The following is a 24478-nucleotide window of genomic DNA, read 5'->3' on the forward strand; positions in this document are numbered from 1 at the left end:
TGTTGAGGGTGTATAGTCAAATGACGTGACATTGTTCGTTAGTTTGACTTGGTTTGATTTGTTCAAGTTCGCGCTCGTAAGTTTGCCTTTGACTTATTTTATCCTTGCATTTGCTCTCACGTTTCCTTGAATATCAACGCAATAATAAGTGTAGGCTTAATTATCGACTGTAAAGATTTCAGCCTTAACCACCTACTGATTTCTTTTTTGTCAATGGAATGATAGTTTCACTATTTGATATTATATGGTTCTCAAGTGGGAATGCAGCTTGGACTCCTGGTCAATTAAAATTTATTTAGCCTTTTTGATAACTTTTCAGGGGTGCATGCACAACAATGTTCAGGTACTACTCAACCAAGACCTTGAGAGGATTTGACTCTTACAAGTACCGTGCCTTAGACACCAGCCCCCTATCCATATATGTCATGCATCCGTTTTGGGACAGAACCGTCACCTTAGCACCCCTTTGGCTAGCCCCCAATATGCTCACGTTCCTGGGATTTCTCTTGGCAGCCAGCAATTTCTTAATCACGTGCTATTATGATTGGTATTTCTACGCTAGCTCACCAACCCACCCAGAAGTTAATCCTATTCCGAGATGGGTGTGGTTTGTGTTGTTAGTGTTCCACTTTGGATCGCATACGTTGGATGGAATAGATGGAAAACAGGCTAAAAGGACGAAAACGTCGTCTCCATTAGGTGAGCTCTTTATTTCAGCAATTTTTATTAAATAGCTGTTTAGCTGAGTGATATGATTTGCCCTCGGTTTTAAATTAAAATTTTACTTAAAATGAATTATCCCGTGTATGCTGATCATTTATTATAGCTGCGAAGCTGTAAGCTGAGCGTAGCTATATTGCGGTGCTCTTGGTTTTTTACAATTCAAAGAATTTGAATTGTATTGGGGCGCTGTCTTTTTTTTAAGATCTGTTCACACATTTTCATGATTTTTGAAGTCAAATTGGAGTAGTGATTTTGGTCACGCCGAAACAGGAAGTGGAGCGAAAAAGAGAGTGGTTTTACGGCGTGAAGTTTTTTCGCTCTAAATTTAAATCTAAAGTGGAGTGAGAAAACGGTGTTTGAACAAAAATTCGCTTTCTCGCTAGTGGTTTTTTTGTTCACATGCGGCAATTTCACTTTGATTTTTACTTTTTTTTCGATTTTTGGATCGGATTTTTTTTCTAAATGGTTTTCCCAATCAATTCATAGTCCGTTCTAGGTCTAGTTTTCTGTTTATTCAATGAAAATTCTTTGAATTGTACGTCAGGACTTGTCCTGCTATGTTTTTTTTACTTCGTCGAACAAAAAAATATTTCGCTTTACCTCATTTTGCCGCTTTTTCAACATTTTGCGTGAAATCTTTTTGACTTTTCTAGGCTAGTTTCTCTCTTCTCTCATTCTGCTAAAAGTGATTTTGATTATCAGTTGCTCAGCAAAGCAATTCAAAATGAACAGAGTCTGTATAAAAATTGAAGTCGGAAATAGAAACGGGATAAACCCATAAAGCCCAGTTTTAGATGCCCGCTATTTGAACGTCGTTCCTATAAGTATTAGTTACCTCTCTCTAATGCTTATTGGTATTGATAGTAGCCCCTGTAGCCTCTCTCTAAGAAACAGAAGTATGTTCAACTACAAAATGCCAGCAAAATAAATCGGACTTAAAAAATGTTTTCGTACAAATTTTTTTTCAATATCTATTCTTTCAATCCCAATCATGCTTATTGGAATCAACGGCGGCTATTTTCCGGCAATCTGCCGGGTATGTTTTAATTTTTTAGTTTTTTATTGTACCCGTTTTCGTTGTTCCTTCTGCCTTTTTTTCTAGTGTCAACAATTATAGCTCTCATTTGCTATTTTTTCTTGCTAACGGCAGACAGTTGGACCTGGTTACGTGTTTGAATATACTGGTACGTTTATCTCTTGCCGCTTTGTTTCCAAGACATTAGTGAAATTGGAATTTCTCATGTATCTTATTTTTAAATTACACTATCTTCATTGGTCTTCTAATTTTGATTTGAGGACGCTTCTATTGAGTGCTAATTTAGATGGTGCTATAGGGTTTAATGTCTTTGACACCACTGATTTTCTTTAAAAAGCTGAATTAAAGTTATTTCTTTTTAACAATTTTTATTTTCGTTTTTCTGTATGTACGATTTTATGCCTTGATAACCACTGAGAGTTGATCTTATTGATAGCCAGGCTTTATCCAATTCCTCTGTTGTAATTCAGGTGTTGTGCTATGCTTTCACTTCGTCAAATTTGTTTCGCCTTACCTTGGTTCACAGCTTTTTCATCATTTTGCTTTAAATCTTTCCAGGCTAGTTTTACTTTTCTCTCAATCTGCTTGAAAAGCTTTTATGCAGCAGTTAGTCAGCAAAATATTTTAACTTGAACAGATTCAGTATTTTGGAAAATTGAAATCAAAAATAGAAACGGTATTATACCCATAAAGACCAGTTTGAGATGCCCAGTATTTAATCTTTGTTTTAATGAATTTTACACCAAGACTATTGTTCATTGGTATTGATAGTATCTTCTTTACTATACTTCTGGGGTAATAAAACTGCAATGTTCTATTCCGTCTATCTTTTTCTTCAGAGGTGTTGTTCAAATTCAGCTGTCATGAAACTACATTCACATCAGATGGATAATAAAGATTTCCTTGTAGCGAAACATCGTAAAAATCCGGTGGTTTATTTGTTGTGATTAATAGCCGCACAGCGATAGCTGGGGCTATTATTGGCCTTCTCTTGGTTTTTTACAATTCAATGAATTTGAATTGTATTGGGGCGCTGTCTTTTTACAATTCAAAGAATTTGAATTGTATTGGGGCGCTGTCTTTTTTTACGACTCGAAGAGGAGTATTGGAGAAGTCCTTTTTTTAATCAATTTTATTGGAGTGATTTTTGAAGCGGGAAATGAAACGCGTGAAAAAATTTGGAGTGATTTTGGTGCTGAACAAAAGTGAAGAGCGGAGCGAAAAGAGTGGTTTTTGTTCATACCGCTGTTTTTGAGAGAGCGAGAAATTGATGTGTGAAAAAACTTTCTCTAAGCGAGCGAAATTTTTTTGTTCCGTGCGGCATTTAAAGCAGTTTTTTTCCAACTTTTGATGGTTATGAGGTTTGATTATGATATTGTATTAGTTTTAGGCTTGTTTTGATAGGAATTGAAAGTTTCAAGTTGTTAATTAGAGTTTAATGATAATTTGTAGGTTTTTGATCAGTTTTGTTGATTTTTAGACGAAATTTAATGATTTTTTGCCTATTTTTTTGTTTTAATGCTTAAAGTGGGATTTTAATAGAAGCTTGTTACTTAAGAAATATTCAGATACCAATTGACTCAAATTTTCTCGGTATAAAATATGTTTTTTTAGTAAAATTGACAGAAAAATTGAGAAATTTTGAACCAATTTTCTGCATCTTTTTTGCAGTTTTTATTTTTTTTGCAGTTTTTCTTTTTTTTTAAATCTTAAAAAAGTTTCTTAGCCTATTACTACTTGCCCATTATGTTGCGAGGTTTTCATTGCTCTAATTGGAAAGGAACTTTACTCGGCTCTACGTTTCCTTGTACTATTTAAAAAAAACTCATTTAGTTTTTCTGTTTTCTTGTTCAATTTGTTTTTGAATGCGGTTTCTATTCCTTATTTTTTATGGCATTTGTGGAGGTTCAGGGTTCACAATAGTTGTTCTAATTGTTTAGTCATAAGTATGGACAATTTTCGCCTTCGAGTCGTTTCCGGAATTTTTTTTTAAGATCTGTTCACACATTTTCATGATTTTTGAAGTCAAATTGGAGTAGTGATTTAGGTCACGCGGAAACAGGAAGTGGAGCAAAAAAGCGAGTGGTTTTGCGGCGTGAAATTTTTTTGCTCTAAATTTAAAGTGGAGTGAGAAAACGGTGTTTGAACAGAAATTCGCTTTCTCGCTAGTGGTTTTTTGTTCACATGCGGCAATTTCACTTTTATTTTTACTTTTCGATTTTTGGATCGGATTTTTTTTCTAAATGGTTTTCCCAATCCATTAATAGTCCGTACTAGGTTTAGTTTTCTGTTTAGTCAATGAAAATTCTTTGAACTGTACGTCAGGACTTGTCCTGCTTTGTTTTTTTATTTCGTCATGATTTTTGTTACGACCATATGACGTCACAGCCACTTTTTGTTCATTCGTTCATTCAATTTTATTTGAATTGCATGTGTGACGTCATTTTTCGCTCTTAGTGGAGCGAGTTTTTTTTGTTCATGCGCCTAATTAAATTTTTGGTCACACTTGACTTACCTCACTCTAATAGAAGCAGCAATAACTTATACAGATTTTAAATCAAATTATAACAGATCAGCCTTCAATGAAAAGACGAATTTTTTTGGTCTCTTTTTACTGTTTTTTTAGACTGCCGATCTACAAATATATTGCGGCTATTTTCTGGCAATCTGCCACCTAAGTTTATGTTATTGTTCGACCCCCACTTTAGTGGGGAGGGAGGAACTATATACTCAAATGGGTTTTTTTGTTCAGTCAATTTTGGCCGATCGATATAATCATCGTAGAGAGTTGTGAGTGGTATCATTAGAAAGCCAGTCCAGCGTAGAATAAGGAATTAAAAAGATTTTTCATTTTTCGTTTTTTATAGGGAGTTATCGAGGTTTAAACTTCTGTGAATAATTGCTGTTTTTATTCGCATTTTCGGAATTTTTGACCAAATTTTTGTCAATTTTGCTAATAAAAATGTAAAAATTGTTGACTGTACTGCTTTTTATTTCATCTCTAAAGATAAAAGAGGGTTGCTGAGTTGTTCGATCTGAGTTTTTTTGCTGGAATTTATGCTAAATTTTTCAAAAATCAGACTTTTTCGAGAAAAATAGGACCACATTTGCTTTTTTAGCCCACTTGCTTTAAATTTGCTGGAAGTAGACACCTTAAAACTGCGGTCGAAATCTTCTTAAGCTGAGAAAGGAGCTAGTTGTAATCCCGCTGGCTTTATGAGTCTTCTGGATCAGAATTTAGCAAGTTTTTTGCAAATTTAAACTCGATAATCACAAAAAAGCATTATTTCTTTTTTTGACAAACTGAAAATTTTGTTTAAAAATTGATCTATTGCACAATCATTTGAAGAATTGAATGTTTTATTAGACGCGCAGCAATATCTGGGCTGATCTCACCGTGGATCCTTACGATAAAAATTTTTTAGATTTAAATGGGGCGCGACATTTTTTTCAAAGCATTTCCGCTACGCAAATGTTTATGTAAATTACTGACACGAATTTCAAAGCAGGGCTCGATTAATGTCATGATTTTTTGAACTTTGCCACTATTTTATTTCTCTCAATTTTGGGCGAAGCCTAAAAAAAGAGGCAAATACCAATTCCATGTGAGTAATGCATTATTGTTGGAAACGGTTTTATATTCAACTTATGTTTTCCTTGTTTTGATACTACGCGTTTTCAAATAATTTTTTTTGTTTTCATTTTGGAGCATAATTGCTTTTTTTGAGTCCATTTCTTTTCCTTGTCGAATTATCACATCGTTTGCAAATCTAATTGAAACAAAGCATAGTAGAAAATTTGAACAGCGTTGGAAAAATGCGTGTCTGTATATATTATTTGTTTTTGTTGAATAGTTTATGCTTTTTGGGCTGAGACCAAGCTATCTCGCAAAATTTTGTGGGTTTTTTTGTTTTTTCAATGTTTATCTTTCCTTTTGTTGTTGTCCGCCATTTACTTGATAACGATAGGTCTCAATTGCTTCCCCAGGACGTATAACTCCACCTAGATAAAGATTACAGTATATAGTTGTTTGTTTTAATGATTTCAATTTAAATTTTTCAAAAGTTTTTTTAACTGTTTCTTTTTGCTTTCAGTTTTGTCACCATGTAACTCAATCTCACTGATTATAAGTCTCAAATATGTTTGATGATTCATCCACTTTTATTGCGCTTTGTTATAAGTTGTGACTGATTGCTTCGACCATTTGTTTTCAAAAAAGTTTTCGAGATTTTATATTCTGTTCAATTTTCTGGTTTCTTTTTGTTGTCGTGTCTGCGTTGTCCTTTTATAGCTCGTTGATGTTAGGATGGGGAGAAAAAGATGATTTACAGTTCTTGCGGGTAACATCTTATAAGTATAGTGCCTTGAATAATGTGATGTAAAATTGTTTGAAGTTTTGTCTTCTTTGTGTGTTTGTTATGTATTTGTTATTTTGTGGGGTCGTGGAGTGGTCTCATTATTAATAGGCCCAATTGGCTTCCTGAGGTGTTGCAAATTAATCCATCGCTTTTTGTTGAAATCTTAAATCTGTTATGACTTTTGGAAATATTTGTTTCCAAAACAAATTTGGGTTTTTGAGCTTTGTCATTTTTTAAAATAGAATTTTGGTCGAATTGTAGTTCAGTCTTTGTGAACACAGGTCACAACCTGTTTGCAGTGAGCTATAAATTAACCCTTGTAACAGTTTTAGCTTCAAACTTTTCTTCGGCTTTTTTACTACTTTTACTACGAGACTTCATAAAATTTTTGAGAATTTTATATTTGTACATTTTAGAGGATTTTTGTTTTTTTTTTTGGTTTATAGCAATAATCGTCAGTCCCATGGGCTTTAAAATTTTGCGCAATTGAAGATTGGATTCTGGTATGTCTCAATTGCTTCCTATGGAGATATAAATGAAAATTTCAGTGATTTCATCTATCTAGTGATATCTAGTGACATTAATAACTGTGAAGTTAATTTTTTTTTCACAAATAGAAACGTAGTTTTTAACTTTGCGCCTCTTTGCTATTTTTTCGCTTTTTTGTCGACCCGTTAACCAGTTGCATTGAGAACCGGTCCCATATTTTTTCTAATGAAGTATAGGTTAAACTGTTTTGTTTTGATTTTATCTGACGCGAGTTTGATTTTGTTATTTTTTTTATTGTGGACATCGAGTTGTGGTTGTAAATAATGTTTGTTTTTTGATTTTTTAACGGTCCTTTTTTAGTAGTTCTATTATCAAAAACTTTCATGGGCCCTCTAGCGTGGCATTATTATATTCCATTTGTTGTTTATTGGACGATATCTATGTTTTTGATCTCTTCATCATTTGGTAGCCGATTAAGATGAGAAAATGGATGAGCGGGGTCAGAACATCATATGCATACGCACATTACCGAGCCTCCTTGTTAGCGGTGTAGGATTGCCTTCGTGGCGGGAACTTAGGTTGAAGTAGAGTTATTGGTTGAAGTGAAGTGAAATGGCATCCTGTGTGATGATGCTCGTTATCTATTGTAAATATAGACAAAATGAGTGACGTATGTATGTTAGGATGTATGATGTTGTGTCACAGGTGAACTGTTTGATCACGGCGTGGACAGTCTCTCTACAGTGTTCATGCCAGTGGCCATATTCTCTGCATTTGGGAGAGACCATGTCCATGGAGGGGGAACAGTGGAAATGCATGTGATCACGTGGTGCATATTCTTTACGTTCGCACTTTCCCATTGGGAGAAGTACAACACACAGGTCAGTACAGTTTTTGCGTCCTATTTTACCCGGAAATTTACTAATAAAAAACAAAAATTCGATGTTTAGTAGTATTTTTTACTGTAAACTTTGCTAACCTTAAATTAGAATGTTCAAGTTTTGATTTATTATAGCTGCGAAGCTGCAAGCTGAGCGAAGCTATATTGCGGTGCTCTTGGTTTTTTACAATTCAAAGAATTTGAATTGTATTGGGGCGCTGTCTTTTTTACGACTCGAAGAGGAGTATTCGAGAAGTCCTTTTTTAATCTATTTTATTGGAGTGATTTTTGAAGCGGGAAATGAAACGCGTGAAAAAATTTGGAGTGATTTTGGGGCTGAACAAAAGTTGAGAGCGGAGCGAAAAGAGAGTGGTTTTTGTTCATACCGCTGTTTTTGAGAGAGCGAGAAATTGATGTGTGAAAAAATTTTCTCTAAGCGAGCGAAATTTGTTTGTTCACGTGCGGCTTCTAAAAGCAGTTTTTTTGCAACTTTTGATGGTTATGAGGCTTGATTATGATATTGTATTAGTTTTAGGCTTGTTTTCATAGGAACTGAAGGTTTCAAGTAGTTAATTCTGAGTTTAGTGCTAATTTGGATGTATTTGATCAGTTTTGCTGATTTTTAGACGAAATTTAATGATTTTTCGCCTGTTTTTTGTATTAATGCTTTAAGTGGGAATTGAATGGAAGCTTGTTACTTAGCGAATATTCAGCTAACAATTGACTAAAGTTTAATTGGTGTAAATCATTCTTTTCGGAAAATTGACAGAAAAATTGAGAAATTTTAAACTATTTTTCTTTTTTTTTGCAGTTTTTCTTTTTTCTTGTTCTTAGACAAGTTTCTTAGCCTATTATGACTTGCCCATTGTTTTTGCGAGCTTTCCATTGCCCTAATTGGAAAGGAACTTTACTCGGTTTTATGTTTCCTTGTACTATTAAAAAAACTCAAGTTAAAAAAAAAACTTAAGTTTTTAGTTTTTTGTTAATTTGTTTTTGAATGCCGTTTCTATTCTTCCCTAATTTTTTTATGGCATTTGTGGAGGTTCAGGGTTCACAATAGTTGTTCAGTTGTTTAGTCATAAGGATGGACATCTTTCTCCTTCGAGTCGTTTCCGGAATTCTTCCGGCTATGTTTTTTTTTAAGATCTGTTCACACATTTTCATGATTTTTGAAGTCAAATTGGAGTAGTGATTTTGGTCACGCCGAAGCAGGAAATGGAGCGAAAAAGCGAGTGGTTTTGCGGCATGAAATTTTTTCGCTCTAATTTTAAAGTAGAGTGAGAATACGGTGTTTGAACAATAATTCGCTTTATCGGTAGTGGTTTTTTGTTCACATGCGGCAATTTCACTTTGATTTTTACTTTTTTCGATTTTTTGGATCGGATTTTTTTTCTAAATGGTTTTCCCAATCAATTCATAGTCCGTTTTAGGTCTAGTTTTCTGTTTATTCAATGAAAATTCTTTGAATTGTACGTCAGGACTTGTCCTGCTATGTTTTTTGTTTCGTCGTCTGACGCTCTTTTTTCGTTTTACATTTGTTCACACAGCAAAGCTGAAAAAGTCAAATTTTCTGAATGACTTCTTCCTCTCACTAACGGCATTTAGCGCGCGTGACGTCATTTCTCACTCGTTTTAGCTAAAGTTTTTAGGTTATTTGCGTGATTAGATTTTGATCATACGTGACTTACCTCACTCAATAAAACGACTTTTGCACTTTAAAACTTAAGTTTAATTTGAATTTGTTTAAGGTCAAAGGAACTCATTTGCGCAGTAAAGGTCCCTTATAAGAGGCTTCTGCGGAATGAATTTTAACAAGCTTTATTAATTTATCGCTGAATGTTTTTTACCTAGTTTTTTTGAGCGGCGTCAATTTTTTTTTTCAATTTCGATCTGTATCTGTTTCTATCTCTATTATATGGCACGGAGGTCTTTTCTTTCGCAGCTATTCCGGCAATCTGCCGGCTATGTTTCTGAATTTTTGTACAAAAATTAACTTGTGATTGAGCACTATTACTGCAATCAAAGCAAAGATTTGTCAAAAGAAGAATGCCGACTAAGAGATGGCCAATGTTTAATTACGGTGGAATAATTTCTGAATAACTCTCTGGTCTCTTTTAACAGAATAAGTTTGGATTAAGGGTTGCTAATTTTGGGATTCCTTAAATAAGTTGTTTCAGGAGTTGTACTTGCCCTGGGGGTACGACCTGGCCCTTTTGGGCATAGCTTTAGTCTACCTCATAAGTGGGGTAGCCGGCATTGGGGTGTGGCAGTACAATGTGTTGCCCGGGTGTTCAGTGGTCTCCTTCTTGACCATCGTAGTGGTCATTGCTAACTTTGTGCTATCTCTTCCAGTGTCATTGAACAACATCTACTACAAGTATTCACCTGTCAATCAGCTCAAATACGGTTTTTGGGATGGCATGGCCCCACTGATGTCAGTTTCACTTTTGGCCACATTCTCAACTGCCTGGCTATTTTGCTCCCAAAACAACATAGCGGAGCTGGTTAGTCGCAGCGAATAATTGCTCACAAATCAAATGTCGGTAATTATTTGGCGCAGGTGCTCTTGATTTTTACAATTCAAAGAATCTGAACTGTATTGGGGCGCTGTCTTTTTTAAAGCCTCGAAGAGGCTTTATAGTTTTTAATTGCTCTCAAACGAAGTTTGTAGCAATTATATTAGTCCTGTCGGTCTTTTTTTATGCGATTTTTCGCTTGACCGATTTTTCGTCTGACGCTTTTGACTTTTCGTCCTCAAAAACGGGATAAACAGGTAGCGCCCAGCGGGCATTAAGTGCTCATAGAGCCTTTTAGCTCTGTTTCAGCTCAAACTGTTTTGGAGACTTATACTTATGGTGTGAAGGGCGGTTCTTAGAGGTTGAAGACACCCCCAATGTTGAACCCCCCTATTGCCCCCACCCCTGTGTTGCCCCCCCCCAATCAGCCCCCAGATTTTTTCAGCCTTAAAAGCCAAGGAACCTCCTCTAGGGTTTGAAAATAGGTTACTGAATAATTTCTAGATTAAATGGAATGTCTTGCAAGATTTTAACATCACGAATTTAAGCATATTTTTGATAGTTTTTTTGCCATTTTTTTCCAATTTTTGACATTTATAGTCATTATTCAGGTTTTTTGAGCCTCAATGGTCAAAAAGCCTCAGTTAGAGTTTGATAATAAGTTACTGGAAAATTTTATTTGGTCATTGTTTAATTTTCAACTTTTTAATATTATAAGTTTAGCCATTTTTTTGTAATTTGTAAATTTTTTGAAGTTTTTTTTTAAATTTTGGTCATTTTTTAGGTTTCTCCTGCCTCAAGGGCCCCGAAACTTCCTTTAGGGTTTGATAATAGGTTACTGTATAGTTTATAGATGTAAGTAATGGAATGTTCTTCAAGATTTTAATATCACGAATTTTAGCTTTTTAAAAATATTTGCATTTTTTCATGTTTTTGAATTTTTCTCGGCAAAAGAGGCCCTGGGGCCTCCTCCAAGTTTGATAATAAGCTGCTGAATAGTTTCTAGAGTTAATGGGATTGTGATCAACATCTTAAATGAATCCAGTCTTAGTAATATTTGGATAAAATGTAAACTTTTCAAATTTTTGGAAAATTTTTTTATGTTCCAAATGTATGAATTTTTATGAGCCTGTGAAACTATTTCAGGCTTGAAACAGGGAAACCGGATAGTCTCTTGAGACAATGAAATGACTCTTAAGATATTAGTGTTTTGTATTCTAGCACGGTTTTGCTAAAATTTTTTCAATATTTTTGATAGCCGCACAGCGATAGCTGGGGCTATTATTGGCCTTCTCTTGGTTTTTTTTTTATTTCGTCGACATGATTTTTGTTACGACCATATGACGCCACACCCACTTTTTGTTCATTCGTTCATGCAATTTCATTTGAATTGCATGTGTGACGTCATTTTTCACTCTTGGTGGAGCGAGTTTTTTCTTGCGCGTGATTAAAGTTTTGGTCATACTTGACTTACCTCACTCTCAAAAATGACTTCCTCACTTTGAAATTGACTTTTATTTACTTTAATTCAAAGAGATATGGTCAAATGGGTGTGTGTCACTCTAATTGAAGGTTATTTGAGATCAACTAATTGAAGCAGCAATAACTTGTACAGATTTTTAATCAAAATATAACAGATCAGCCTTCAATGAGAAGACGAATTTTTTTGGTCTGTCTTTTTTACTGTTTTTTTTTAGACTGGCGATCTACGAATCTATTGCGGCTATTTTCTGCCAATCTGCCAGCTATGTTTTGTCCTTTTCTGAGTTTAATGACCATTACTGGCCAACGAAACTTTTCAAGTCTCAGAGATGGGTTTTTTGACCGAATTTTCGAGACAGAAAATGGTTTTGAACTTTTTTATTGAGAAATTGAAAACTTTTTTTGATTTTGTCTTTCAGTTTTCTTCTATATGATTTATTTATTAACAAGGTTAGAAAACTAGAAGTTGAATTGTCGAATCCAATTATGGAAGATATTCCTGTCTGTTTCTCTCTCTTTCGGTTAGGTTTCCTTTCCTCGTTCACGTTTTATCTCTCTCTCCTCTCTCTTTGTTGATGCCGCATTTCAGCTGCTGTTATGTGGCGTAATGTCATCATCTCTGATCCTCATTATCTATGAGTTATAGTTGAAATGTTTATCATAAATGATCTAACGGGTACTTTTTTAGGAAACTATTGTTAATTGCTCTCAAAATCAATTTGTAGCAAATATGTTAAGCTTGTTTGTCTTATGCAGTTTTTCGCTTGGTCGATTTTTCGTCTGACCCATTTGACTTTTGTCTTCAGAAATGGTATAAAGAGGTAGCGCCCTGAGGGCACTAAACCGTGGCTAGCTGTTGACGAAGCCAACCGCTTGCCGATCGTTTGAAAGCAATTCGCCCGACGTTAGTCGGTTATGTTATTTATAGCTGCGAAGCTGTAAGCTGAGCGGAGCTATATTGCGGTGCTCTTGGTTTTTACGACTCGAAGAGGAGTATTGGTTTTTCTTAAGGTTTTTTTTAAACGGACGGAAGTGTTATTTGATCTGGCGGCGTTTTGACCTAGAAGTGAAAGGGAGTAAAATTGCCGTTAGAACTCACTTTTTCTGACCGAGAGAAATTATTTGTTCGTGCGTTGCGTTTATTAAATGACTTTTTGACTTTGAAAAGAGTTTTTGAGAGATTGACGCATATAGATGAGTTTTTAGCCGTGTTTTCGTTCATTTGCCCCAAATAGTTTTATTGTAACTTGTTTTTTGTAGAAGTAAGTTTTGATTGATGCCGCATGAGTATGCAGCCATCTGAAATCGATGCCATAACGTTTCTGAGAGCTTAATAATGCGTTTCAAGTGCAAAATTGGCCCATATTTTTAAATTTTTTGTCAATTTTTGGCCTGTTTCATCAATTTCTTCATTTATGGCTCTTTGAGCTGCCTTTTTAACCAAATTAATAAATATGTCAACGTCGTTGATAATTCTAGAATTGGATGCCGATTTTTGAGGTGAGCTAATTTTGTTTTATAAAATTGTAGACATGCTAGTCCGATTTTGGCGGTTTTTGTCAAAGTTTTCTCAGTTTTTTCTTTGTTCTTCGACTTTATTTACCATAAAAAGTTTTTTGGTGCACCATCGTGTTTTTTTTATAGCTGCGATGCTGTAAGCTGAGCGGAGCTATATTGAGGTGCTCTTGGTTTCTTTGTTTCGTTGTCTGACGCTCTTTTTCGTTTTACATCTGTTGGAAAAGCAAAGCTGAAAAAGACAAATTTTCTGAATGACTTCATCTGAATAACAACGTTTGGGCGCGTGACGTCATTGCTCACTCTCTCTAGAAAAAGTTTTTAAGGCATTTGTGTGATTAGATTTTGATCGTACCTGACTTACCTCACTCAATAAAATGAATTTTGCACTTTAAAACTTAAGTTTAGTTTGAATTAGTTGGAGGTCAAGGGAACTCATATGTGCAGTAAAGTTCCCTAATAGAAGGCTTCTGCGGAATGAGTTTCAACAAGCTTTAATTTATTGCCGAATGTTTTTTACCTAGCTTTTTGAACGCCGTCTATTTTATCAATTTGTATCTGTTCTTATCTCTATTATACGGCACGCAATTAGGTTCTTTCGGAGCTATTCCGGCAATCTGCCGGCCATAATTGTTTTGTTGCTGATTTAATCTTTTTTGGCGATAACACTTTAAAATTCAACGAAAATTTTAACCATAGTTTAAACATTTTTTAAAATCTTTTTTACTGTTTCGCAATTGAGATCTTTTCACTTCGTACTGAGATGGGAAAATGGCTATGTATTGTTCTTAAACCTCAATTGCTTATTATTGAAAAATCCAAAAAATCCTTGTTATCTCAATTTTCTTTGATATTTAATTGGATTTTCCAATATAGTTTTTTGATTTTTCAGAAATTGCGAATTAATTTTTTTGAATCTTGTTGGCAATATATGTATTCTCCATATCCAAGCATGTTTTTTCTAACATTCTTCTTAGATCTATAGTTATCCGCCCTGCCTTTATTAAATTGACATTGATCGATTTGAACTAATCATTTTTGTCTTTTTCCTTTGAGTTTTTTTTATAGTTTCTTGTTGCAATTGATTTTATTCAAGACGTGGCACTGAGCTTTAGCCAGCTTCACTTTTACAAATCTTAAACAGCACTCTTCTACAAACATTCTTCGGGCTTGGTTTTGGTTTTATACGAATTTTTGCGTTAGAATATTGTTCTGTCGCTTTGGTCTTTTTCATGAATACTTTTGATTTGATTAATTTTTAGTAATTTGATTAGTTTGATCGATTTCATTGTGTTTTAAAGAGACAACTAATCTTTATAGTTAACACAACAAAGTTTATTTAGTTGTCAATTGAATACTGTTTTTATTTTGTAAAATAGTGTTTCGATTGAGAAAATTTACGGAAATTGATAAATTTTGTAACAGTTTTTGGCCATATGTTCCAGTATTCAATTTTTTCTTCCATAATAATATTTTGAGATCCTAACATGGCTTCCTTTTTGTTGCTCGCGTACTTTGATCTTTTCGACTGCGTACAAAAGTTTTGACTTGTTTTATGGGCTATCTTCATCTTTTGACTGTATTTTTTTGTTTTTAGTTTCACTTTAGTAGGAAATAGTTGATTTAAGAGGTAATTTTTTTTCGCGAAGACGTCTCTTCGATTTGTTTCTTGAATTCTTTTGGCTATGTTTTTTTTTATTTTTTCGGCTGACGCTCTTTGTCTTTTTACATTTAATCTCACTGCAAAGCTCAAAAGTCAAATTTTCTGAATGAATTCTTCCTCTCACGAACAGCATTTACGCGCGTGATATTTCTCACTCTATTTAGCAACCGTTTTTAGCTCCTTTTCGTGATTAGATTTTGATCATACGTGACTTACCTCACTCAATAAAATAACTTTTTCACTTGAAAACTTAAGTTTAATTTGAGTTAGTTTAAGGTCAAAGGAACCCATATTTGTAATAGAGGTCCCCATTGAAGTGGCTTTGTGCTATGAATTTTTGAAGCTTTATTAATTTATCTCCGAATTTTTTACATAATTTTTTGAGCGGCGTCGATAACTTATATATGTATCTGTTTCTATGTCTATTATACGGCGCGCAAGACTAATCTATCGCAGCTATTCCGGCACTCTAAGGCTGTTTTGTTTTTTAAGCTGAGTTTTTGGTTTCGAATATTACTTTTGAAAGCTTTTTCCTTATAGTGCGTATGTCTCATAAAAATGACAGTCAGAATCTAACTGACTGGTCAATCTGTCTATCTTATTTTCTTAGTATATTCAAGTCAATGAAAGGCCACAAGCGTCTATCGAGGCTATTTTCCAGCAATCTGCTGGCTAGGTTTTTGGTAAGTGAGCGAGCAATAAAACCGGAAGTTTAGGAAGTGAATGAAGTTCAGAAAAGTTGTTCAGTTAACAATTTCGAACAGCGGAGAAAAGAGAGAGTACTTCTTTTTTATGCTTTCTATTGAATTAGAGCAAGAAATGCAGGTGTGAAAAAATTTTCGCTAATCTACCGACTTTTTTTGTTCACGTGCGGCTTTTTCAAATTGTCCTTTGTTTTTTGAAATTGTTATGTTGTCTAAAAGGTTATTTCAGGCTAATGTTATAATTTTCAGGTTTTTTTGATAGATATCGAAGGAGTTTGGTAATTAAAGGGAGTGTTACGTTAGTTTGATGGCTTTTCAATTTATTCTCCTTTTTTAAGCCTATTTTAGTGATTTTTTACTATTTTTTGTTTTTTATTGTTTTTACTTGTAATTGAATGCAAGCCTAATGTCAGTGGGCAATTTTTTACACAAATTAGATGAAGGTTCTATGGTACCATGCTGTTTTTCGAATCTTGACGAAAAATTGCTTAAGTTTTTCTAAGTTTCTTAGTTTTTTTGGTTTCTTTCAAAATTAGAGTTGTTTTGTGCTTGTTTTGGCCTGTACGGGTTTTTGCAAGCAATGAAGTTATTTCAATTACTTGAGATTTTGTTTTCCCGTTGTAATCGTTTTTTGAATAATTTGAAAAAGTAATTGGGTTTTTGTTTCTGTTTCATTTAAAGTAATTCTTTAGCTAAATGTTTTTTATTTCAATTAAGTTAGTCTTTTCTCTTCTTTGATGCCAACTGCCATCTGAAATTATTTATTCGACAGGTTGCTTTGAAAAGAAATTTTCGAATCGTTTCCGGAATTCTTCCGGCTATTCAAGATCTTTTCTCACATTTTGATTTTTGAAGTCAAATTGGAATGATATCTTGGTCACGCCGAAACAGGAAGTGGAGCGAAAAGCGAGTGGTTTTCCGACGTGAATTGCTTTTGCTCTAATTATAAAGTAGAGTGAGAAAATGGTGTTGGAACAAAACTTTTTGTTTCTCGTTTCTGGTTTTTTGTTCACATGCGGCATTTTCCCTTCAATTTTTACCGTTTTTTTAAATTTTTTTTATCGGATTTTTTCGCGTCTTCCCTATCCAATCATAGTCCATTATAGGTCTAGTTTTTTGTTTGAGCCGCCGTCAGCCTCTCAACGGCTATTTTTTCGGCGCTCTCCTTTGAAAATTCGCTTTTTCGTTTTACATAAGTCACGATTTTCACGCTTGACTTCTGACTTACTTCACTCAGTGTTTCAACTGAATGGATTTTAATCTCTTTCACGTATTGAATTACGTATTGTAGTGAATACGGTCGAAGTCAAGAAAGCAAAATCAAAAGAAACAGGGTAAACATATAAAGCCTGGTCATTAAGCCATAGTGCATTCGGTTATCAGAGTTCATTAAAGTGATTGTTAGCTGGATTTAGTATTATGCTTATTAGCCTTTAGTTTAGACGCTGAAATAAATGTAATTTTAGAATCTAACCGAATATGCAGAATTTACACCAATTGAGAACTCGTGACACGTCAAAAAATTCTGGCAATTTCTATCTCATTTTTTTTCTCTCTTTCAATCTCAACGTGCGTCACGCGGGTTAACGGTGACTGTTTTCTGGCAATGTTTGCTGGCTATATTTAGTCGATGAAAATTCAATAAATTGTAGGTCAGGACTTGTCCTGCTATGTTTTTTGTTTCGTCGTCTGATGCTTTTTCGTTTTACATTTGTTAACACAAAGCTGAAGAAGTCAATTTTTCTGAATGACTTTCCTCCCACTAACGGCAATTGCGCGCGTGACGTCAGTTCTCACTCATTCTAGCGAAAAATTTCTAGCGAAAATAGATCTTTCGCGTGATTGGATTTTGATCATAGGTGAATTAGCTCACACAATAAAAATGAGTTTTACACTATAAACTTTGAGTTTAGTTTGAATAGTTTAAGGTCTAAGGAACTCATATGTGTAACAATGGTCTCCAATAAAAAGGCTTTCGCGGAATGAATTTTAAAGCTTTATCATTTTTTACTGAATAGATTTTTGAGCGGCGTCGATAACTTTTTCAACTTGTATCTGTTTCTATCTCTATTATACGGCACGCAAGTTTACTTCGTTTGAAGCTATTCCGGAAATCTGCTGGCTGTGTTTTAATATTGTCTGCTAAACTCACTTGCGAGTAATCATTGTTAATAATTGCTGTTTTTGTGCTACGATTGCATACTCGCTCATCTAGACCTACTGTATGAGTTTTTTTAGTAAGGGTAATGATTAAATTGGTGGACATACTTTTAATGAAACAATGAGGATTGGTGATGTGCGTTTGCCCTTTATGTTCCAAACCGTAAAAAATCAAATATAAACAAAGCTTTTTTGAAACTCACTTCAAATTTGCAACAGATGAAGCATTCCAATAAACCTTGAAACTAAATTCTTATATGCCTTCATGTTCAAATTAAAGGAAATAGAACGAGTATGTAGAGTTTAATTTTACTGCAGAAAAAATAATTCAGAAAATTTTAAATCAATCTTAAATGCTTCATTCATTTTTACATCTACAGTATTTGGAAAAAAATCAGTTGCTTTTGCTAATCATAGAAAAATACAATTTGAAATTCAAAACGAATGCTAAGAACAGTTTGTGTAAGAACTATCTTGCCAAAAGAAAACTCATGCTGGCAGGAGTATCATGCTGACAAATTTTTAGAAACAAAGAGAGAACGAAAGATTGAAAGAAATGAAATGTGAAAAATATCAAGAAAATTACATTTGAGCCTCCATTAGAAACTCGTTTTCCTCAGTTGTGCCAGTCGAATCAGGATCTCATAACATTAGTGAAGTATATTTTTGTCTTCTCATTTTTTTAGGAATCAATAATTTTAATCGAAAATTGTTCGTTTTTCGAAATCTCCGATTACATATGCTTCTGTAATCAAAGAACTAAAATGATACGCCTCTAAAACTATGCGAATTTCAATAACAGCATTCGATTTTTTGAAGCTTATGAATTGAGAAAAAAAACCAAAAAGCTATTAGACGATTTCAAAAAGTTTCTGACTATCTAATTTCTAGTCCAAGATTGATTTCGAAATTAATCGCCTTTAAAATTAACAAAAACTTGTCTCACATTGAGAATTATGTTTTATCGAAAAAGTTTTTCAATGATCGATTCGGGATGTCTTGGTTTTTTACATCTGTTTTGTTTCTTACTTTTTTAATCCAATAACAGCTTTTTTGTTTCTCTACAAGAGATAGCGATCGGCCTAATGTGATTTAACAAAAAAACTAGGGGAAGCTTAAAGTTCTTAAACCCCACCCAAACAAATAAGGGAGGTTGGAGCAGTAATGTTTTGTGAATTGATCTCAAACGAAGTGTGTAGCTATTATGTTTGTCCTCTGTTCGCGTTTTTTATGCGTTCCGCTTGATCGATTTTTTGAATGACCTTTTTAACTTTTTTCCTCAAAAACGAGATAAACCGATAAAGCCCGGAGGTCATTAAGTGGCTGAGCAGCTCTCCTTGAACTAGTCTCTAATTATGCGTTTCACAGAAAACATTTTGAGGAAGCAATTTCATGATGCGAAGGGCTGTTCAGACTCCAACTTCCACCATCGCGAGCCCCCCCCCCCCCCAACGCTCACCCCCTAATGGTAGAATCCCTAAGCCCCAGATGCCGACTACCGAACTTCTGTTGTCTTGGTGGTGTCTGCTGTTTTGCTATTCACCTAACATCAACGGCATAACAAATTTCTTCAGGAACAAATTTTGGGCGTCAAATTTGTATGATTGGGCGTCAAATTTGTATGATGAAAAATTTATGTTGATTTTTTCTTTTTCCTTTGTCTTTTGCTTTTTTGTATTTATAGTAGTATTCATGGTTGTTTCGGAACCGCAACTTTCAGGGAATTTGGAACTGCAAAACTGTTCTCTTTCCTCTCTACTCATTATTTTATTCAAATCCGTTGTTCTGTAAATACCTTAATGGAGTGAGGTTTTTTATGTTTTTTTTGGCTGCGGTCGAATTCTGAAATATTTAGAATCGATACCCGAGACTAATTTTTATATCGTTGCCTTCTTTGATTATTGTTGCGAACATTTGATCATCCGACACGAAGTAAAGAATGAAATTTTTTGGTAACTTCTACGACTCAACAGCTGAATCTGTGCGCTTGAGGCCATTATTTTTTTGGCTTGAGTTTTTAGTTCAATCATGTAATAAATTTTTTTGATCATGCAGCACCTACATCGCTCAATAAAATGAATTTTGCGCTCTTATTTCCACTATTAATTAATACAGGTCACATAAACGATGTAATTATATGGCTATAGTGCTTAAACGACAGTAGTTCAAGAAATTTAATTCGAAGATATGGAGATAAATCGAAATCAGACTGACTTTGACTTTGATAGCTTTCACCCTTCTCAGAGGGTACGCTCTCCTCCCGTCCTCTGCATCCCCTTTGGACGGCGTTGAACACTTTTTTTGCGAGTTAATTGATGCTGCCACAACATATTCGGCGATGTCGAGCGAAGTTTGTTGCTGATATCGGGTTTTGGCATTCTGGGCATGGTACGTATTTTGGTCTGTAGACTCTGGCTGGTTCCTCTGGGTAGGTCTGATTCGAGCACCGGACAGGAGGCAAGAAGAACGCTTTCGCACTGCAGCAGAGGAAATGAACCAGGAACCGACAACCTCCGATGTACTGGAAGCGATAGATGAAGTCAAGGACACCTCTCCCGGACCCGGAGCAGATAAGGTTCGGATCCGCTACATCCGCGAGACGACAGCTGAAATCAAATTGAATGTAACCCAACTAGTACAGGAGATGTTCACAACAAGAGCGACCCGCTTAGAAAAGTCAGTGAAGATCGGACAAATAGTCGCACTGTTCAAAAAGAGGGACAGAAACGAATGTGGAAATTACCGAGAGGGTGTGTCTGCTTTCTATGCTGAATATTGGCAAGAATCCTCGGGAAACGTCTCCGCAATTGGACCGAAAAATTCCAAGTACTGGACCAGAATCAGAACGGGTTCCGACCAAACATATCGACAGCTGACGCCACGCAAGTGATAACCCGAATACAGGAGGACATGCAGTTCGTAAAGAAAAGGAGAGCAGAAACCGGGGGCAACGTGAAATACGATGATCCGGTAGGACGCTTACTCGATCTAGAAAAAGCCTACCCGCGGGTGTCCAAGCCGGCTCTCTGGGAGTTCTTGGAAAGGCATGGATTAAAGGGGAACTTCCCGAATTGTATTAGAGACTTCCACGAAACAACAGAATACTGTATAAAGAGCAAACATAGCGACAGCGGAAGTTGGACCCCGGAGAGAGGGCTTAGAGAAGGGTGCACTACCTCGCCCGTTCTCTTCAATATCTTTCACCAAATGGTTATCGGTCTCGAAGAGAAAAGAAGAGAGCTTGGGGAAGCATCCGGAAAGAAGGTGGGCATAGAGTAGCACTGGCTAGAGGGGAACAAGATACCGAGCCAGAGTCAGTTTGAAAAGTACAACTCGGATGCAAAATTGGAAACATTCTCCATGTCTCTTTTTGCAGACAATACCACCATTCTTGGCAGGGCCGATGAGATCGAGCAAGGCAGCACATGCATCAAGCGAATTATGGAGGCCTTCGAAGAGAGAAATAATGTGGCAAAAGAAGTTGTGAACTTCGGAGATGATAACTCAGCCAACGTAAGAATGCTGGGATGCTGGCTAGATCCCAAAGTGGATGTTCAGAACAGAATCAAAAGAGCTGGAAAACTATGGGCGAGGGTGAGACCTCAATTAGTGAACAGTAAGATGACCAAACGACAAGCCCTGGTAGTCCAAACCTGTGTAGAAAGCGGGCTTCTCTTCGACGTTGCCACGAGATCCTGGCAGAAGGGAGAAAACAAGCTTCAGCAGTGGATCGACAGAAGGTATCGATATGTATGGGGTCACAAGAAGGAGCCCCCACTGAAAACGATGCAACGAGTTCAGAAGAACATGCAGGATGTAAGGAGTTCGCTCGGAGTAAAGTCCATACATTGGAAAGTGGAACTAAGGAGCCTCCAGCGCATTGGATATGTAATGCGAATGTCTAATGACAGACCCACGAAGAAAGCGATCCTGGTTTGGCCCGCCAAAGGATGATGTGATGGACTGTTCGGTTTGATAGCCGTCGTCATCTTCTCAGAGGCTATTATTTAGGCGCTCGCTTGTAATGCGGGAGATTTGGATTTTATTGGTGCCCAGTTTTTTTGGATCTGTTAACACTTGACTTATGTAACGCTGGAGTAGTAAAGGGAGCAAAGAAAAGTGTGTTTAAAGCATGCTCTTTTATCAATTTGATCTTCTAATGGAGTGAGAAGTTGCTGCTCTTGAAATGATACATGTGTTCTACTTGTACATATTTGTGATTGCTTGTCACTCAATGAGCAGCTAATGCTTTATAAGACTTTGACGCGTTGCCATAGAAAAATTGTGAATTTTTTTACCATATCTTTTGGTTTCTTTTGTGCTGTAGGATAAAGAAGCATTTAGAGGTCATGGTATCAAGTATAGTCATAAACAAGAAGTCAAATCGTTCAAATTGAAATCGGAAATGTAGAAGTCACGATTTTTCTGTAACCAAGTTTTAGCTTCATAAGCTTTGTTGATTGTATTTATTACAGCTGATTACTCTATGGGCTTCCATTACAGTAAAAATTATATACCTATTGTTTTAAAGGGAAAGGCGTATTTAAGTATTAAGTTTGGATTCCCCAACTTCTACAATGGTGACCCTTAACTGTTAATATACGCCTAATACGGAAGCTAAATAATTTTTTTCCTTCACGCTAATCAAATTTAATCGTTTTATTACAACAAAATTCGAGTCGAACTTACCTTTGCTCGACTTGTTAAATTTGTTTCTTTTCCGGGGCCCCGTTATTTTTTCCCATTACTGGTTTTACGGTGATGGATGGTTCAAGGGTTAGCCCGGTAGGTACAGGTTTGGGGGTTTTTGGGTTCGGTAGGTTCGGGTTCGGTTTCGGTAGGTACTGGTCAGGGTTTGGTAGGTGCTAGTCAGGGTTTGGTAGGTACAGGTTCGCGTATGGTAATAAAAGCTATTGGTATGGCGGGTACAGGTATAGGTACTGGTTCAGGTGTTGCTGCAGGTTCGGTTGGTTCAGGTATTGGGGGACAATTTCCATCAGGGTCTCAAGCCGGAGCAGTAGATCCAAATATATTGCTCGCTCAACAACATTCAGCTTCAGGTGGATACGTTGGAAGGGGTTCTGTGAAACCTTCTGTTTTCTTTAGGTCAAATCCTGGAGTATGGTTCCGTCAAATGGAATATCAATTTATCCTTGCCGGAAAAAAATGATGAGACAAAATTCCATCACATGCTTGCTGCAATTCCTGAAGACGTTGCAATCAATCTTCCAATGAGCATAGACATTTATAGGGACATCAAAGATCATACCTGCGGCATTTTCCAGAAATCAAACAAGAAATGATTGAAGTGAAGAAGCGCCGGGAAGGATTTCATTGGACTGTCAAAAACCTTCATCGTGCTTGATGAGAATTCAATGAAAGCTCGCTGAATGTAACTTGACGTTGGATGACACTGTCATAAAGCACAGGTTAATGCAAGCAATGCCAATTTCTGTAAAAACGGCACTCCCAGCCCATCTAGAACTTCCTCTCGAACACAGCAGATGCCAACAAGACCATTGTGCAATCAGCATTCAACTCAAAACAACCAATCATTAAGCAAATCAAAGTCAAACCGATCAATCGAAAATACACATTAACCTTTCACAGCAGGTCGAAGACCAAAAATTTGTCGCTATCATCTCTATTTTGCTGAGAAAGCAAAATCATGTAAACCACGTTGCCAGTGGCCAGGACAGAAGCCCAAAAACAGAGCCAACGTCTCGCGCAAACTCTCCAGCAAATCCGTCAAGCTAGTATCCCCTAGTTTGTGCGCGGCAACCTCTGGGTGTAATCTCTGCATTCGTATAGCCGCTAAATTAGGAGACAATTCAAATGATTTCATAGCGGACACAGGTTTAATGACATTAATAATTATGCCAAGTTTTATTAATACAAACTTCGTAACACCTACTGTAACAAAACTTAGAACAGTCAATGGAGATTCAATTAAAATTTTTGGCAGAATGTCGTTATCAATTTCGATTACTTCTTTGCGAAGACCATTTCATTGCACATTCTTTATAGCAGATATCAAAGACAATATTTTTGGCCTAGACTTTCTGATTGAATTCAAAACTACAGTTAATTGTGATAACCTCGCCTTAACAGACAAACAGGTCTAACATAAGAGGTCTTTCTACGAGACAATCTTCAACACCAGTTGAAGACAGTCATTTATCACTCCGGGTTGTTAACAATGACTTTTCGTCAATTGAAAATGATAGACTAAGAGCAATCGTGGGAAAATGTTCCGATGTTTTTGGTAACGCTATTTTTGATGTCAAATCAAGACATAAAACCGTCCAAAAAATTGAAATATCTGGGAAACAAGTTTTCTCTAAATCAAGACAGTTGACTCCAGAAGAACTAAATGTTTGCAAAAATGCTTTTGATGAAATGCAGCGGCCAGGTATAATAGAACCATCTAAGAGACCGTGTTCATCATCTTTGCATATGGTTCCGAAGAAAGAAATGGGCGATTGGAGACCGTGTGGTGACTATCGATCTCTAAATCGTATAACTGTTAGAGATTGTTATCCAATGCCTCAACTTTCAATGGTTGGACTTAATGGCAGAAAAATTTTCAGCAAACTTGACTTGTTCAAAGCAGATTATCAGATACCCATTCACTCAGATGACAGAAAAAACGGCCGTAACTACACCTTCTGGTTCGTTTGAATTTATCAGAATGCCATTCGGTCTGAAGAATGCAGGAAAAACGTTTCAACGATTCATTCATCAAGTTGTGCAGATTCTATCAGATGTTTTTGTGTACTCAGACGACGTATTGGTAGCATCATCTAATATTGAGTTGCTTCTTTAAACACTTGATCGCTTGTTAACGAGATTAAATGAATATGGCTTGCGTGTAAACCTGACTAAATGGAAATGGCTTTAAAAAACTTCATTTCTTAGGATTTGAAATTTCCTCTGATGGTGTCAACCACTA

At 35.8% G+C, this 24478-nt stretch overlaps 1 protein-coding gene across 1 annotated transcript in view; it reads left to right on the forward strand.

Moving 5' to 3' along the window:
* Positions 1-15: 15 nt before the first annotated feature.
* LOC142336111 (ethanolaminephosphotransferase 1-like) overlaps positions 16-24478 on the forward strand; it is a 29327-nt gene continuing 4864 nt past the window's right edge. The window contains exons 1-4 of the mRNA XM_075384660.1: positions 16-76; positions 320-699; positions 7312-7487; positions 9664-9990. Of these exons, the coding sequence (XP_075240775.1) occupies positions 336-699; positions 7312-7487; positions 9664-9990 (867 nt within the window). The 5' untranslated portion in view covers positions 16-76; positions 320-335. The remainder of the gene's footprint in view (positions 77-319; positions 700-7311; positions 7488-9663; positions 9991-24478) is intronic.

Source organism: Convolutriloba macropyga, chromosome 3 (genome assembly GCF_964194025.1).
Source record: "Convolutriloba macropyga chromosome 3, txConMacr16.3, whole genome shotgun sequence".
In the NCBI taxonomy this organism is placed as follows: domain Eukaryota; kingdom Metazoa; phylum Xenacoelomorpha; order Acoela; family Convolutidae; genus Convolutriloba; species Convolutriloba macropyga.